The sequence below is a fragment of the Acanthopagrus latus genome, chromosome 9 (genome assembly GCF_904848185.1).
Source record: "Acanthopagrus latus isolate v.2019 chromosome 9, fAcaLat1.1, whole genome shotgun sequence".
NCBI classification, from domain to species: Eukaryota; Metazoa; Chordata; class Actinopteri; order Spariformes; family Sparidae; genus Acanthopagrus; species Acanthopagrus latus.
The window spans coordinates 21,600,426-21,616,509 of NC_051047.1; the positions used below are offsets into that span (position 1 = coordinate 21,600,426).

General features: G+C 37.8%; 3 protein-coding genes across 12 annotated transcripts in view; all 3 read left to right on the forward strand.

The window, feature by feature from the left end:
- Positions 1-2,919, forward strand: part of stxbp5l (syntaxin binding protein 5-like) — a 134,583-nt gene extending 131,664 nt beyond the window's left edge. For all 10 annotated transcript variants that reach the window (XM_037109249.1, XM_037109250.1, XM_037109254.1 and 7 more), the window contains one exon: positions 119-2,919. In XM_037109249.1, coding sequence (XP_036965144.1) covers positions 119-160 — 42 coding nt within the window. In that variant the 3' untranslated portion in view covers positions 161-2,919. The remainder of the gene's footprint in view (positions 1-118) is intronic.
- An 868-nt stretch (positions 2,920-3,787) lies between these two features.
- On the forward strand, positions 3,788-13,077 carry poglut2 (protein O-glucosyltransferase 2). Its single transcript, XM_037110621.1, has 10 exons — positions 3,788-4,316; positions 6,378-6,583; positions 6,703-6,908; positions 7,979-8,056; positions 8,436-8,608; positions 9,338-9,575; positions 10,159-10,368; positions 10,485-10,574; positions 11,020-11,124; positions 12,913-13,077. The coding sequence occupies exons 1-10, from the start codon at positions 4,123-4,125 to the stop codon at positions 12,928-12,930; spliced, it is 1,518 nt and encodes a 505-aa protein (XP_036966516.1). The 5' UTR covers positions 3,788-4,122; the 3' UTR covers positions 12,931-13,077.
- A 200-nt stretch (positions 13,078-13,277) lies between these two features.
- Positions 13,278-14,947, forward strand: tex30 (testis expressed 30). The gene is given in 4 exon segments (XM_037110198.1): positions 13,278-13,301; positions 13,593-13,806; positions 14,215-14,427; positions 14,711-14,947. Coding segments are annotated over 3 exon segments (354 nt in total). The 3' UTR covers positions 14,331-14,427; positions 14,711-14,947.
- The last annotated feature ends 1,137 nt before the right edge of the window (positions 14,948-16,084 follow it).

Sequence of the window (16,084 nt, forward strand, 5' to 3'; positions counted from 1 at the left end):
GTTATGTCATTCTCATCCCAAATCACCACTGTAATTTTAGAAAGAACACAATAATGTTAAAAATCTGGTGCCAATTCCACATCACGTTATTTATTTACTCTCAACGCTCTTTCTCCAGCTGATGTTAAAGTGCAAGGACAAGAAGTGGTACCAGTTCTAATAGCAGGACAGAGGGCGGAGGCTGCCCTTGGACTTCTGGGAACTTCACGCCGGGACACGGACTTTCACTCTACAAATGAGGGCAATTAAAAGAGAGACTCAAGAGTGACTTTGCCTTTTAAGGCTTCTGGACTGGCTATATGTACGGCACTGTCACATTGTTGAAGGACGAGGACGAACTCAGTCCTCAACTAGACATGTAGAGGAGAGAAAGAGAGTGGCGGCTTTTGAAGGACTGAAGATGGAACTAGAAATATCCGACAAGTCTGTCTGTGTGTATTCGTGTGTATGTGTGTGTGTGCGTTTGAGTGTGTGGTTGGGTTTTCTGGACCTCACTGTGTAGATACTCAAAAGTTAAAGAAACCAACAAGAAATGCATGAAAACAAAATGGATGACTATTAAAAATATCCAACTGCCATACTAAAAAGCAGCATGCTACTTTAACAGGAGATACAAAATAAAAAAAAGTTTTATTTAAAGATGTAAGCCAACAACAGAGACAATGAAATACTTTATATTTTTTGAAATATTGACAAAAAACTATATATAAAAAGGGAAATGTATACCTGCATTGCTATTAAGCCAAAACTTGTGTTACTTTCCCTTTTTTCTATTTTTATTTTTTGTTTATTTACATTTCTTTTCTTAGTCTCAGCAAATATTACTTGCCACGATATAGAAACACGTAGTTAGCTTTCTCTTCACACACTTAAAACAACGCTAAAACCTATATTCTTACCAATTACTCTGGGCTGCACAGTGCAAACACAAATCCGTAGTATTTACACTTACCTCTGCACAGTCTAAACACATTGATTTAAGTTCACTTTTTCGGCTGCTGCAACTTACAGAAGCATTATTAAACGATGACGAGGAATATCTCACCCCCCAATGACAGTTGTATGAAAACAGGGAGCAGATTAGTGTGAGGCGTGTAGAAAGATTTAATTCTGGACACAGTGTGTTTATATCTACAGTATGAACCTATATACTATTCATGTGCCATAAAAAAAAACAAAACAAGGTGAGTGAACCCACTTGCTGTAAACTAACTAACAAAGAGCTAATATGTGGTAGTCATCATTTGTTTCCTGTTTGATCTGAACAGGTGAGACATGGAGTTGGCAATCGAGGGCATTTATCAATGTCAAATAAGTCTGTTTTCTTTATGAAAAAATACACGTAAGAGGGTGTTTTTTTAGATTTATTTGTTTACTCCTTTGGGGTTGTTGCCGGTTCACCATTTGAGTCTTTAGCTGCCTTTGTCAGAAGTTTAGTGAGCCATTAGGTTGTGTGTGCGTGTGTGTGTGCGAGAGAAAGAGTGCCACAAATGTTAAATAAGCGGACTCTTTCTCTACCAAAGCAATCAAAAATGAATGATACCCTCCCAGTTCTTTACACGTTTTCACCCAAGCGGCCCTCTGCTGTGATCACCAACCATTCCTCGAAAGATTGTCACTGTCGTTGTGAGTACGAAGCGGAGAATCACACCCATTTAATCGCTATCAACAAACGGTTCAGGAGAAGTAACAGTATTTATTCTTTTTCTTTCAGTGATGTTCAGATGTGAGTCAGTGAAGAAACTATGTACATGTGTAAAACATTCGCAAACAATTTCAACTGAAGGCAAATAATGTTCTCTTTTTTCGTTCAATATTGTTCTTGATGACTATGATATCCTCTCGTCGCAGTCCTATATTTGATGGTGATGGCCTCTCAACTGAAGGCTCTTGTGTGTTAAAAACAACAAAATGTTTCATGATACATGGTTGTGTATCATATTGTGATTGTGTTGTACATGTCAATGGGTAGCCACATGACGCAGGCAAACAGCATTAACTGAGGAGGATATTTTGTACTTGTGTATCTGTCTGTACTTTGAATCGATCTGAAAAACCAAACAGAGGATTATTGATGTCCATCTTGCACACATCGGGCCTTTACCAACACGAGCATTAATGCATATGAAGCATCACTCCCACATAGAATATGCACAGCGACACATGCGCTAAAAATAAAAAAGATTCAAACTAAAATTGCGAGCCATCTCTGCCTGCTTCCTGTCAGGCTGCTGAGGCATTCCTTGGTCATACCTTTAAACCCCATTTATTTTCACCAAACTCAACGCCCTGAAGTCCTGAGGCTGTGATTTCAGGAGTTACATGTGAATTGATTCAATGAGGTGTCTTAAACATGTCGAGAAAAAAAAAAAAAGTCAAAAAACTTATTTCTCTCATATCTCTGTACCGTCAATGAGATTTGTGTTCAGTGCAGTACTTTCAATAGCAGAGAAAACACACAAAAAAACAAAAACCAAAAGAAAATTGAAAAAAAAAAAAAAATCTGACTTCTACTGACAGGGTGTTTTGTTTGTATGTTTTTGGTTTGTATGTTTTTGGTTTTTATATTAACTGTACAGTTCAATCTTGGGAGAAAGGTGAAACAAAAAAACAAAAGATAAAGACATTCTTGGGATATCTTTCTCTGTATATGTTGTACCTGTTACTGCTGGTACTGTATCTGGTATTCTGGCTCTGTCTAAATCACTGGAACTCTGTAGTTCTTCACACTAGTATCCTGAAAAAGCATTTCTCTGGTTTTCTCAATGATGGCAGCAAAGTTTGTCTTATTTAAATGGATTCTACCACTTTTTGTTCTTATTGATATTATACTAGTGTAATAGAAATTACTTGACAAAAAAGAACTGAAAATATGTTGATGCAAAAGCAAACTGAAATAAACATTGATTGATGTACACAGTTGAGAGCTCTGTTTCCCTGCATGGCCCCTGACCAGAATCCACTGATGTGCTGAAGGTACAAAATGGTGAAATATAGACTGTAATCTCCACATTGTTGATTCTCTTCTACCACTGACATCAAGCAGGCTTGAAAGTGCAGCGTTATTATTATTATTATTATTATTATTATTATTATTATTATTATTATTATTATTATTATTGTTATCGTTATTGTTATTATTATATTATTATTATTATGAGCACAACCCAACATCAATAAACAAACAAAACAAAACACAGTTTAGAGGTCTGCTAATTGAAATTAAATTTGAAATATCTAAATAGTCTAAATGTTTTTGCCAATTTCTGTTTTTTCAATGCCATTTGCGATTTAAAATCTGTAACTTTAAATGTTTGACAGGAGGGCAATTGTTCAAGCCATTTCATTTTATGAATGTCATATTTTGCTAAAATAATAAATGCAATTTTATTTATTATACAAATTAAATCTAGGGAGAAGTTGGACTGAGTTAAATATTTGTTAGATTGACATATTTTTCAAGCATTTCTGAAAGGTATTTAAAATGTAAGTCAAGCCAAAAGCAATGGCAAAATACTACATTTACCAAAAAAATTTTAAAAAATGAAATCTGTTAAAACTTGGTCAATATTGCCAAACACAAAAACATCATTAGCTATATTCACACAGATCACATCCCATTCTCTCAACACCATCCATCTCCAGCTTGTACACACGGTTTTAACTTCCGGATTTCTGTGCAATAAGGTCAGCGGAGCCAAATGGTCATCAGCCAATCACACCCAAAGTCTGTGGAGCCACGACCAATCAGATCGCTGCATGGCGCGTTCTTATCCCGCCCCCTGCTCTCTCAGCAGACAGTTGAGTGATTTCAGGACGAGCTAACGGTAACTTCGTCTCACTGACGTTGTGTTAAAATAATTAAACTTTTACGTCCATGTTAGTCAGATGTTAGCTGCTAGCAATGCCACCGTTAGATGATGTTATTTGATATGGAAACGGGACGAAGTAACGGTTTACCTGACGTTACATACTTCTATTCACACTCTTTCTTCTTTTTTTTTTTGTTTGACATTTTTAAACCAACAATGGCAGGTTTGGAAAGTGAACCTCTGTTGCTAGAAAAGTAACTTTAGCTAACAGCTAACGTTAGCTGACAGTGAACCCGGACAGTTAGCTGGTATGTCTCCTCGGCTGGTTTCGTGGTCGACTCTGCTCCTCTGCCTGGATCTGTTCAGACATGAAGTCCCAGGAGCTCAGGCAGGAGCGGTCCCCAGTGCTGCGAAAACTTTGGTATGGGGACCCGGTCTGGAGGCAAACATGGTCCTCCCTGCTCGTTTTTTCTACATACAGGCGGTGGACAGTTCTGGGAGAAAGTAAGTACTGTAGCAGAGGCCTGCTAATCATCTTTGGTGTTGCTACTACCTTTCCCCCCACAGTCGGAATAACCTGCAAAGTTTTATTGGCAAGAAATGGTGCCTTCAGGTGCTCCACATAACATCGTAATTTGGAGTTTGTAAACTTGTACATAAATTAATTTTATTGGTGCAGGTAAGTACTTTGCTAGAGCCACGAGACACTGTTTGTTAATATAATTAAGATTATAATGATGAAGCAGGGCTCTTTGAACACTGGTTACACTGGTGGACCCAATAACATTGACCATGAAATTATAGATTAATTCGTGAACGCATCATGTAAATGATTTTAAACAGGAATAAAGGTGGAGAGAAATGTTTGTTTTGTTTTTTTTTCTTCTTTCATTTAAATCACAACACAAGCAGCAAGAAATTACAGCAGCCTTGGTTCTAAAACTAAAGTTACAAAGTGCTGATGTTTTAAAGTGCTTGACAGTTTGGGGTGGACTGATCATCAGGGCCGATGTTCAGCATTTTCCAATTATCAAAATCTGTTAAAGTTCCGTCAGATTGCTGACAAAATAAACTAAATTGAAATTGTGATATTTTGGCTCTGATGCAACATCCTCTCACACAATGACTGGTTGGTAACACAATAAATAGCCTATGAAAACGGAATAATCTGAATCTGCAAAATAACTAGTCACTACATTTATTAAGTAAATATGATGGAGAGGAGGTATGAAGTAGCAGAGTACTCAAGTAAAGTACCTCAAAACGTGTCCAAACAACATGCTTGAGTAAACTGTACTCCGGATTATTTCATCACTTGCTGTTTGAAATTTTTGAGTTTCATTTTAATTGCAAATGAATATTATTCCTAACTATAGGTTTTCACTCTCCTTGATGTCTAATCATCAGCCATGAAAATGCCATATCGGTCAACCCGCACGAGCTCAAACTTAATTGATGTATTTAAAAAAAAACAAAAAACATTAATTGTTCTAAAAAGCTTATAATCTAATCGTTTTATAAATGTACTTTAATGTAACCCCACTTTTTCTCATTCTAGGAATATTTAGGTAAATTGCAGAATTACAAGCAGGTAAAAACTTAACCTCTGTCCAGTTTTCTAGACCCTGGACAATGTTGACAGTGTCTGAGGACTGCGTGACTACAAAGAAAGGACATCGTAGTAAATCTTTTCACTCACGTTGAAATTTGAAACTACTCAGTATTGAGAGAGCAGACATGAAAGTTAGCACCCCGGGACAAAAAGTTAGACATCCTCCAATGACCCCTTTCTTCCAGAAGCTCCCATGGGACCAATGAAGACGTCCCAGTTACTCACTGGGTGTCACTTTCACACGTGCTTTGGATCACAAGATATCAGATTCTCTCTTCCATTTAGGCTGACAACAAAAAACTACATTATTGTTGTCTGCTGGCACACAAGAGAGACAATAACGGCACGCTAATACCTAGAAGGCATGAAATTATATCAGCAGCAACAACTTGTTATATGTAATTAAAGTCAGAAGGTATTAGGAAAATAATGTCATTTGAATTGTTTGTAAATTGCTTCTTTTCAAATCCAGTGTGCTGAAGTATAATTCAATCCAACAAGTTATTCCAACCAGAAAGAAACAGTTGGATTTTAGCATTTAGGTGGTTATCAGGCGCTAGCATTATCCTGCTGAACGGATTATCCAAGGTTTACCTCTCAATTCAGATCAGGCAGTGGAGATTACATGAGACATTGTTAATCTGATTGGGGTTTTATTCCATTTATTTTTGGAATATTAGGGTTCTTGTAAATGCAGCTAGTGTTAATGATTGTTTACTCATTCTCTGTGTCCAGTGATACAACACTTGTGCTTTTCAAACAGTAATTTTACCTGATTATATTTGGAAGCAAATAAAATAACACCTCAACCGTCAAATTAGCATCAGATTGAATTATTTATAGCACGTTTTAAACATGTTTCATTTAGGTCATGTTCTTTGAAAAGGTTTGGTTATGGAGACCTTTTTAAAAAAGAATAATTATCCCATCCTCCGTATTCCCTCTGCGACAAGTTTGACGACGTCGCCTGGTGAGGAGACGTTTGAAGTGAAGATCGTGTCTCCAGTGGAGCAGTTCACCAGGATCTGGATCCAAGTCCTGGATCGTCAGGATGGCTCCTTCCTGGTCCGCTACAGAATGTACGCCACCTACACGGACATTCACATCCACATTCTGCTCAAGAACAAGCATGTTGCCAAGTCACCATTCATTCTCAAAGGTAGAACACGATCCAAGCTGCCTACACAATATGTATTAGGATGAAAACTGTGGCTGTCTGGCTCCACTGATATGCTTTGAATATGATTTTCCTTATGTTCCTGTGTTTTTCCTCTGCAGGCCCAGTCTATCATGAGGGCTGTGACTGTCCCCAGCCCAGTGGCTCTGTATGGGAGGCCCACATGCACTGTCCTCAGACCTTCCCCCAGATAGACAGGGACCTGTCCCTCTATGCTAGTGTCGACCCAGATCGCAACGCACAGGAGATCCCACAGCGTTTCGGGCAGAGACAAAGCCTCTGCCATTACACCGTTAAAGACAACAAGGTACCTCACATGTATAATATCACAGACAACAAAAATGAAAGAAATAAGCAATACGTACCCAACAGCCTGATGTAACAGAAAACCTATATTAAGTAGTACATTTTCAAAAAATCCCCAGATTCTCTTTCAAACCAAAGGGTGGTATGGTAATAAAGTGTAGAATTTCTTCAGGATGAGTAGTGATTAGGGACGTGTAGTAAAGTAAAGTGGGCCAGGACAGCCTGGAGCTATGTGACACACCTGTAAGAACAGTCTGACAGCCAGGTGTTCAAGGGTACAATCTTCTCAAAATACCACTGTAGACGTCAATCCAGGTTCCTGTGCTAGTGATACGTTTTACAGCCACATTGTCACAGTGTTACATTACCTGGGAACATCCAGTAGTAAATCAGTTGTCGCTGATTTGCACTCACATTGTAATTTATACATTTGGTTGAGAAATGAGACACTGGCAACGAGTGTAGTAAAGTGTGAATCAACTTTATTTCTGCTGCTTGTCTTGTTATCTGTATGTAACTGAAACAACTATTATGTATGTGTGAAAGGTCTTTGGAGAACTAATACGTGGATCGTCAGAATACTGTTTCCAGACGCTTTCAACCGTAGTACATAATCTTCATCAACGGATATTGTTTGTATTTAAAGGTGCATGACGTAGTTTTGGGGAATAAATTGTAATCGGAACAGAAATGCATAAACAAACTAAACAAACTGTCTTTTGTTTTCACAACTTGGTAAATAAGCTGACCTTGAAGGACAACAGAATTTCATACTGTTTAACTTTGTTTATATGTGGTGGACCCTGCCAACTTTCTAGCTTCAAACAATGTTATGTGGACCTTATTTTCCTCTGAGAACAGCTTGTTTATTCACTCATGAAAAAAAAAAAAGATTTCTGAGTTTGTATTGTGACCTTATTAATATTGTGAATATTTAGATTCAGCGTTTTAATTTCTTCACCAAAACTACATAGCACCCCTTTCTTAAAAATAGCAGTTAGTTCCTTGCCTGATGAACCCTCCTGTGATGTTATGATGATACATGAGCTTATCCTCTTTGTTTTTGTTCAGGTCTACGTGAAAACCTTTGGTGAACATGTTGGTTTCAGAATCTTTATGGATTCCATCCTCCTGTCACTCACCAGAAAGGTAAGCTCATAATATTTAATGGTATGTAAGAACTGAAAAAATCTTATCCTTTATAATGTTATCTGATCTAATCTGTGCACTTTGAAAGAAAGTTTAAGGAAGGGCTGACTTTTTTTTTTTTTTAAATGATTTATTTTTTTATTTAAATTTTTTTTTTCACTATCCATGCATACATTTTAGAAATGTGGATAACTTTTTTTCACTTCTATGTTGCATTAGTCATTTTTATTTGAATTGAATTGTGCTTTTATTTATTTATTCTTTCTTTCTTTCTTTCTTTCTTTCTTTCTTTCTTTCTTTCTTTCTTTCTTTCTTTCTTTCCTTAAAATGGTCTTTAAAAACACACAACATCTATAATGACCATGCCACTTTCCTCCAGGTGCGGCTCCCTGATATAGAGTTCTTTGTTAACCTGGGTGACTGGCCGTTGGAGAAGAGGAAAGCGTCTGAGAAGATTCATCCCATCTTTTCCTGGTGCGGCTCAAACAACACCAGAGACATTGTCATGCCCACCTACGACTTGACTGAGTCCGTCCTTGAGACCATGGGAAGGTACAGCTGTGAATCTGAAACACAAACATGTTGCGCAATTTCTGACAAAGCTGAAAAATGCATTAATATTGCTGAGTTCGAAATAAATGAACAATATTATTTAGACACATTGCAGTTTTGCAGTATAATGATTTTATTTTTGTCCTCGGGGAGATAACAGTACGTTAGCTTGTGTATACGGACACTGACACTGTCACACTGCACACAGGATAATGGCTCCAAAATAACCCTGTGTCAGGATGCTCATTATTTCCTCAGCGTTGCTTCATGCATTTTTATGCCGTGCAAGATAGCCAATTGGTGTGTGACAACAAAAAAGTTTTGCTGCAAGTATTTTATTTTACATCTAGATTGAGCCAGAAAAACAGGTGGCCTCATCACACATGCATTGACTTTTTGCCCTGCAGGAATTTTAGCCATTTAATGAGTGAGTCTGAATCACCAGGTGCAGAATAACATCTCTTGGTGACAAAACTATATTTTGTTGACCGCAGCAGTGAACTGGTAAAGTAGTGCAATGTATGATTTAAAGGCTCTGAGGCAAAGCTGACAGTATGAAGTGATTCTTTATGCGTGTAAAATACGAAGATGACAGAATGTTCACATGCACGACTGTGAGGTGCCAATTACTGTCTGGATATCCACATTCTCATTCTGCGTATGAGTTCATAACTTTGACAGACGCTGAGATTAAGAATTTGAACAACATATTGTGTATTCAATCAACAGAGTAAGTCTGGACATGATGTCGGTGCAGGCCAACACGGGGCCATCATGGCCTGAGAAGAACGCCACAGCCTTCTGGAGAGGCCGAGACAGTCGACAGGAGCGCCTGGAGCTGGTCAAGCTGTCGAGGGCTCACCCCGACATGATCGACGCTGCTTTCACCAACTTCTTCTTCTTCAAACACGATGAGAGCCTCTACGGGCCGCTGGTCAAACATGTCTCTTTCTTTGACTTTTTCAAGGTGAGAGAGGCTGGTTTCAGAGTTCATTCACACTTTAAACGTCTTGGATGCAAAAACTGTATACATCTTTGAAACAGATGATACCAAGTAATGGAAAATAGATGCTAGGACTGCAGCAACCAGTGTCCATTAACACTTAACTGCAGCAGTTTGCATGTTTAGCTAATTGTTTTACAACCATAGGAAGTAATTTTCAGCAAACAAGCTGAGGCATGCTGAGAGTAGAATAGCGGCAAAGACTTACACCCTTATTACTCAAGAGGAGTCTCTATTGTTTGACTCGATGTAGACTCACATGGCACTGAGAAATTAGTCTGTAAATCAGACTTGTTGCCTAAATCCATGTTCTCCAGTATACTTCAGAATATGTTTCTTAAGTTTCTCGTACATTATATCTCGTGAGGAGAGAATAGATGCAGACATTTTTCTAAGGAAATGATGAACCAAACTGATGCTCAAGGACCACTTACAAAACACATTTCTAACGGGATGCCCATGTAGCTTTGTGTCTGCTGAATGTATAAAAACTGCAGAGAGGATGATTTGGAGACTCTCATTATCTCTAACTTTTTTCCGTCACCAGTACAAGTACCAAATAAACATTGACGGCACGGTGGCGGCGTATCGGCTGCCGTATCTCCTGGCAGGAGACAGCGTGGTCTTAAAGCAGGACTCGAGCTACTACGAGCACTTCTACAACGAGCTCCGGCCGTGGGAGCACTACATCCCGATCAGGGCGGACCTCGGAGACCTGCTAGAAAAGATCCAGTGGGCCCGTGAGCACGATGAAGAGGTGATGATTGTGGATAAATCTTACTTATTGTCCTCATTAAGAATTTCTATAAATAACGAGTAAATAATCTTTTGTTTGTGTCGATGTTGTCGCTCTTGTTTCTTGCCGTCTTTCAGGTGAAGAAAATTGCACTGGCGGGTCAGCAGTTTGCTCGCAACAATCTTATGGGAGACCGAATATTTTGTTACTACTACAAACTTTTCCAGGTAACATTTCTGCAGTTAGAGAGAATATATGAATCATTATCATCATCATCATTCAGTCATCCTAGGATCAAAGTGTATTGTAGTGTATTTTAGTGTGCCTTATTTATGTTCATTGTCTTTGCATCTACTTCCTGATGCCTTATTCTGTCACAGGTACACGTTTGGTTACATTTCACTGCAGCAGTGTGGAGAAATCTCACCTCAAAATTACCCCAAAAATGAATAAACTCTATTTAAAGTATCCTGACATTTTGACATTATGTCAAATCAGTTCCTTCATTAGTTACCTCATCATTGTCTTTGCATCTCTGTGGTGAGGCCGTCCTCTATCACAGGTGACCTTATGTCAAATCAATTCAAGTGTGAGTAAAACTGCTTGCTTGTTTTCAGGATGTACTTCCCCTGCATGTCATGATTTTCTCTGATTTTAATGTTCATCTTGTAGGAGTATGCCAAACTCCAGGTCACGGAGCCCAAGGTTCGTACAGACATGGAGCTCGTAGAGCAACCTGCTGACGACCTGTTCCCGTGTCTCTGCCACAGGACGAGGGTAAGGAACGACAATGAGTTTGCCGTCCATCAGTGTGGAGTGGAGTGTTTCACCTCACCACAGCTGACCTTAGAGAATCTAAGGTGTAAAAGCTGTACTTTCTTAAATCACATTTAATCCAGAAAACATGGCTGTAGTCAGCCTTGTTTTGCCCAATAAAGAGGTGGAACTCAGGGGCATCATAGAAGCTATGATGAATCTGGAAACATGCAGCAGTTTCTTGTAGATATTGACAGAACTGCACCTGAAGTTGTACTGCATGATGAGTCTGGTCTGTATGAAATGATGAGTAACTATAATGGTTTTGTAAGTAGATACTTTGAAATGGCAGAAGTCTGTCAACGTAAGAGCCAGAGCTGCACTATTTTAACCAACTTTATAAAGCTTGAAAGGCTCTTTGCCAAAATCCATTAACTTCTGACCAGTTTTGAACAGCTGTTCTGTTCAGTAACAAGTCTTTTTCACAGCAGACATTTTGACTAGCAAGACAAACCTGTAGCAGAACAAACCAGAACTACTTCTGACTGTGGTTATTACCTTGATGGCTTTAAGCTTTTTGTTGTTATTACATTTTTACATTCTCTTAACAGCCTTTTGGCACATTATACCACTCTACAGAGTGTGGCTCCCTCTGATGGATATTGAGTGTAACTGCATCTGAAGATGAAATAAAGTCAAAAGTGTTCCAGTTGACATCATTTCCTCACAGGATAAAGAGAATATTTAAGTTTGTTAAAGTTTAAACCAAACTTGTATGCATGTGAATATGGAGCTCATGTTGGATTTTACCAATGGTATTTTTATTATGGTACATTTTTGCCTCATTTTATCCTTCTTGTGACACAGCATTTACGTTACCTTACCTGCTAACCCCTAAACAAACCCAGTCAAGTAAACAAACTAACACAAAGTGTAACTTACTGGTAGGCTACAGCTACAGCCAGTGGCTAGGGAAGCCGTTTGTGGCAGCGCTTGCAGGTTGAAATCAAGACGAACACGTTATTAATTGATTCGTTATCACGAGAAAACAATCTTTGTTATATCGAGACAACAAGATAAATGCATTGGAAAACAATGTTTATTATATATCGAGATAACGAGATAAATGCATTGGAAAACAATGTTTATTATATATCGAGATAACGAGATAAATGCATTGGAAAACAATGTTTATATATCGAGATAACGAGATAAATGTATTCGCAAACAATGTTTATTTTATATCGAGACAACGAGATAAATGCATTCGTTATCACAAGAAAACAATCTTTGTTGTATCGAGATAACGAGATAAATGTATTCGCAAACAATATTTATTATATATCGAGATAACGAGATAAATGTATTCGCAAACAATATTTATTATATATCGAGATAACGAGATAAATGTATTCGCAAACAATATTTATTATATATCGAGATAACGAGATAAATGTATTCGCAAACAATGTGTATTATATATCGAGATAATGAGATAAATGTATTCGTCATCACAAGAAAACAATCTTTGTTATATCGAGATAACGAGATAATTGTATTCATGATCACAAGAAAACAATCTTTGTTATATAAATGTATAAATGTGTTCGCAAACAATGTTTATTATGTATCGAGATAACGAGATAAATGTATTCGTCGTCACAAGAAAACAACCTTTGTTATATCGAGATAACGAGATATAAGTATTTGTTGTCACGAGATAACGGTGCATAAAAAAAGAAGAAAAACCAAAGGCCATTCTCGGCTTCCGTACCTTCTGATTCTAATGCAATCTTCTTTGTTTTCCAGGCGAGGGATGAACTCTGACCGACCTGTCATCCAGTTACAGTGCAATCTTTAATATCTCATATACTGCCAAATAATTTTTGTGTGAATGTTGAATAATAATATTATGACAATGAAATGAATTTCACATTATGTCATTTTTTAAAAATAAATATTTGTCTTTTTCTATGTTGAAAGTATTTTTTTTTTCTAGTGTTGTATTATTCAGTCACTCATAACGCAGAAACCCTCTGGAATTATTTTAAATAGTTCACACATTCTAAAGTCTTTTTTTTTTTTTTTAATTAATTAATTAATTTATTTTAATGTGCTGTTGAACAGGTTGTTGTGGTGTTTCCATCCTGACATAACATGAGGTATATTCAAAAATGTGGACTCCTAGAATCTACCCAGTAGTGTGTATGAGCATATCTGGAATCATTTGGTTGTTAACAATACTTTTCATTTAAAAACCTCATTAGTTTGAGACACATACATAACATCCATTTTCCATTTCAACCAACTACTACAGTTAAATGTTACTTTTATATTTAGCAATGTGATGCCTGTCTAATACAATATCTGAATCACAGCTGCTGTTTAATCAGTATTTTTACAGGGTGACATTAGTCATTTCACTTGCGTAAAAGGTCTGGAGACTTAATCCAACACTGCTGTGTCCTTGTACCAGTATTAAACAGTAGCTGCACTTTCGTCCAGGAGGGGGCGGTAACGCACCTCTGAGGTCATTTGCCAACTACAAATTGAAGAAGAAGAATGGGCTGAACTGTGGACAGCAGAGTCTTCTTTCAGTTTCAGTGTCTCTGGCACAGGCGTTGTCCTCAGAGGGCTTCCTGTGTCTCTGCTTCACATGCAAAGGTTTGAACCTGAGTTACAGAGTGAGGCTTACTGTGCTTTGTGGGTAAACGTCTTCATTCACTTAATATTTCCTTTATAGAATAGTCTCTCTGTGCTATTTTAAGACTCTGTGCACACTTGTGTTTCCTCCCCAGGAGTATCTGAAATCACTGCAGAGGTTTAACATCAAGCACATTTGTTGGAGGTAAGCAGAAACAGTGGGTACGTTATGTCTGTGTGCGTGTGAGTTTGCATCATAATAACATAACATCATATCTAACCAATTAGCAATAAATCAAAGCAGGCAGTAACAAAAAATGGATGTGACATTAGCTCAGTGCTCATTTCTACATTTACAGAAGTTAAATGAACAATACTTGATGTCAATAAATGACGTTGGGTGAGAATCTGACAATGCTCAGTATTGTACATCAGGTGACATCTTGTCTCATTATGTCCTGTCCACAGGTCGGTCCATGGGAAGCCGCGCTGCTGCAGCTTTAGCCTGAAAGCTGAGGGATGAATCGGAGGATGCAGTGCAGGGTGTCATCTGCTTGTCGTTCCCCCTGCACCCACCAGCATAGACACACTCCCATCAGCAGCGGAGTGACGATCTCAGGGGGCTGCCTGAAAATGCTCCCATGCTGTTTGTGTCAGGCAGCGAGGACAATGTGTGACAGGGTGAGGACGGTTAGGGAGTTACAAACATACATAATGTCTGTGTTTTTTTTATTCTTAAATTATACTTGTATATACTAAGGCATACTGTATCCACTGATGTTTTATATTAGAATATCTGTATATCTTAAATATTCTGTCTACCTTTTTTTTGTATTTGTCACACTCAGTTTATTCTTTGTATATCTTAGATTATTGACTTTTCTGCATTAGGACATAATCTTTCAAGAGAGATGTAGATGAATATGTCACACAGTTGTGATTTTTGCTTTCTGTCTTCTCTCAGGTTCTTTTCGAAGGGACAATAAAGCAAATGAAAGTGGAGGTCTTCTGGATAGAAGGAGGCAGCCATGGACTGACTGTGAAAGGAAGGTCTGAGGAGTCGGTGTTAGATGATGTGAACCTACAGGTCATCACCTGGATGAACAAGCGAGGAGCATAGATATATATGTGTTGCAAGATTGTTTTGGTTTTTTTTGTTGTAATTAATAAAGGATTTTTTTTAACTTTTTTTCACAAAATATGGTTAAGGAGTTGTGTCATCTTTTAATCAAAAGTTTGTTGACACCATCAATTAAGTTCAAGTGCGGTTAGAAATGCTCAATTCCGTTCTTTTCCCTGTCAGCTCTCAATAATAACTGTTATAGAGACAAGACACATATGCACTTTGATTGCATTTCCATGGCGTAATAATCAGACATTTTCATCCTTGAGCTGCGGAACTCTACTGTACTCGGTAATCAACTCGTCAGGCTTCCCCACAACAGGAAGCTGCTGCAGGAGAGTGGTGAGTTGTGTTGTCTTTTCAATAGAAATCTGGCAAAGCTAGCAGATGTTTGATGCTTCGAACTATGTGCTGGGACCCTATTTGTAGTGTTGCTGAAGTTTGGTGCTGTTCTGAGCATTATTTGTGGCTTTTTTACAGCAGTTTCTTGTTGGAGGCATAGACTGCAGTGTATTGTTATTGTGCCGTGTTTTCTGAGGTTGCTAAAACTACATACGCTCGCAATCAGTCAGTGTCACGGTGTGTTAGACCATGGATTAAACTTACACTGGAATATCCCTATAATGTACATGTTTTTAATGTGATCACAACAAAGGAAAAACTGTGTGTGTGTGTGCAGCTTGTGGTTTTACTTTATGAACATTTTGAATTCACAGAAACAAGAGGGTCCTCACACTGTTAGTGTTTGGGCCCTAATTAAAGAAAAAAAAAAGTCTGTCAAGATTCTAAGATTTTAATTTGGTCCCTGGATGTACAGCCTGTAAACTATCTGGATTTGGATTTATTTCAGGTCCTGTTTTTTATTTCATACTGCTTGGTTTAGAGCTCTCAAAGGTTGAGATCTAAAAACCTTCAGTCAAATAAAACCTCACTTTGGAGAGTTTATTTATATAGAATTGAACCTATTCAGAAACAGAGAAATTAATCAAAACTAAAACATTAAAATATTAAAACAGCATCTGAAAGCCAGAACGGAGAAAAGCTACGGAAAAAAATGCATCTAATTAATTAACTTATTTGAAAGCCACGGTTAATGGTTATGTTTTATTCTCTGATTTAGATGAGTGACTACTTAATTAAATAAGTAACTATCAGAACAAACATTTCAATTAACCCTCCCAATCCCCCGTACAGGTAAATCAAATGTGTTCAGTC

Excerpts from the sequence above, each read along its gene's own strand:
- poglut2 (XM_037110621.1), top strand. The coding sequence starts at position 4,123 with ATGTCTCCTCGGCTGGTTTCGTGGTCGACTCTGCTCCTCTGCCTGGAT. Across the intron at positions 4,317-6,377 it reads GTGGACAGTTCTGGGAGAAA|TTTGACGACGTCGCCTGGTG; the intron begins GTAAGTACTGTA and ends CTCTGCGACAAG. Across the intron at positions 10,369-10,484 it reads CCCGTGAGCACGATGAAGAG|GTGAAGAAAATTGCACTGGC; the intron begins GTGATGATTGTG and ends GCCGTCTTTCAG.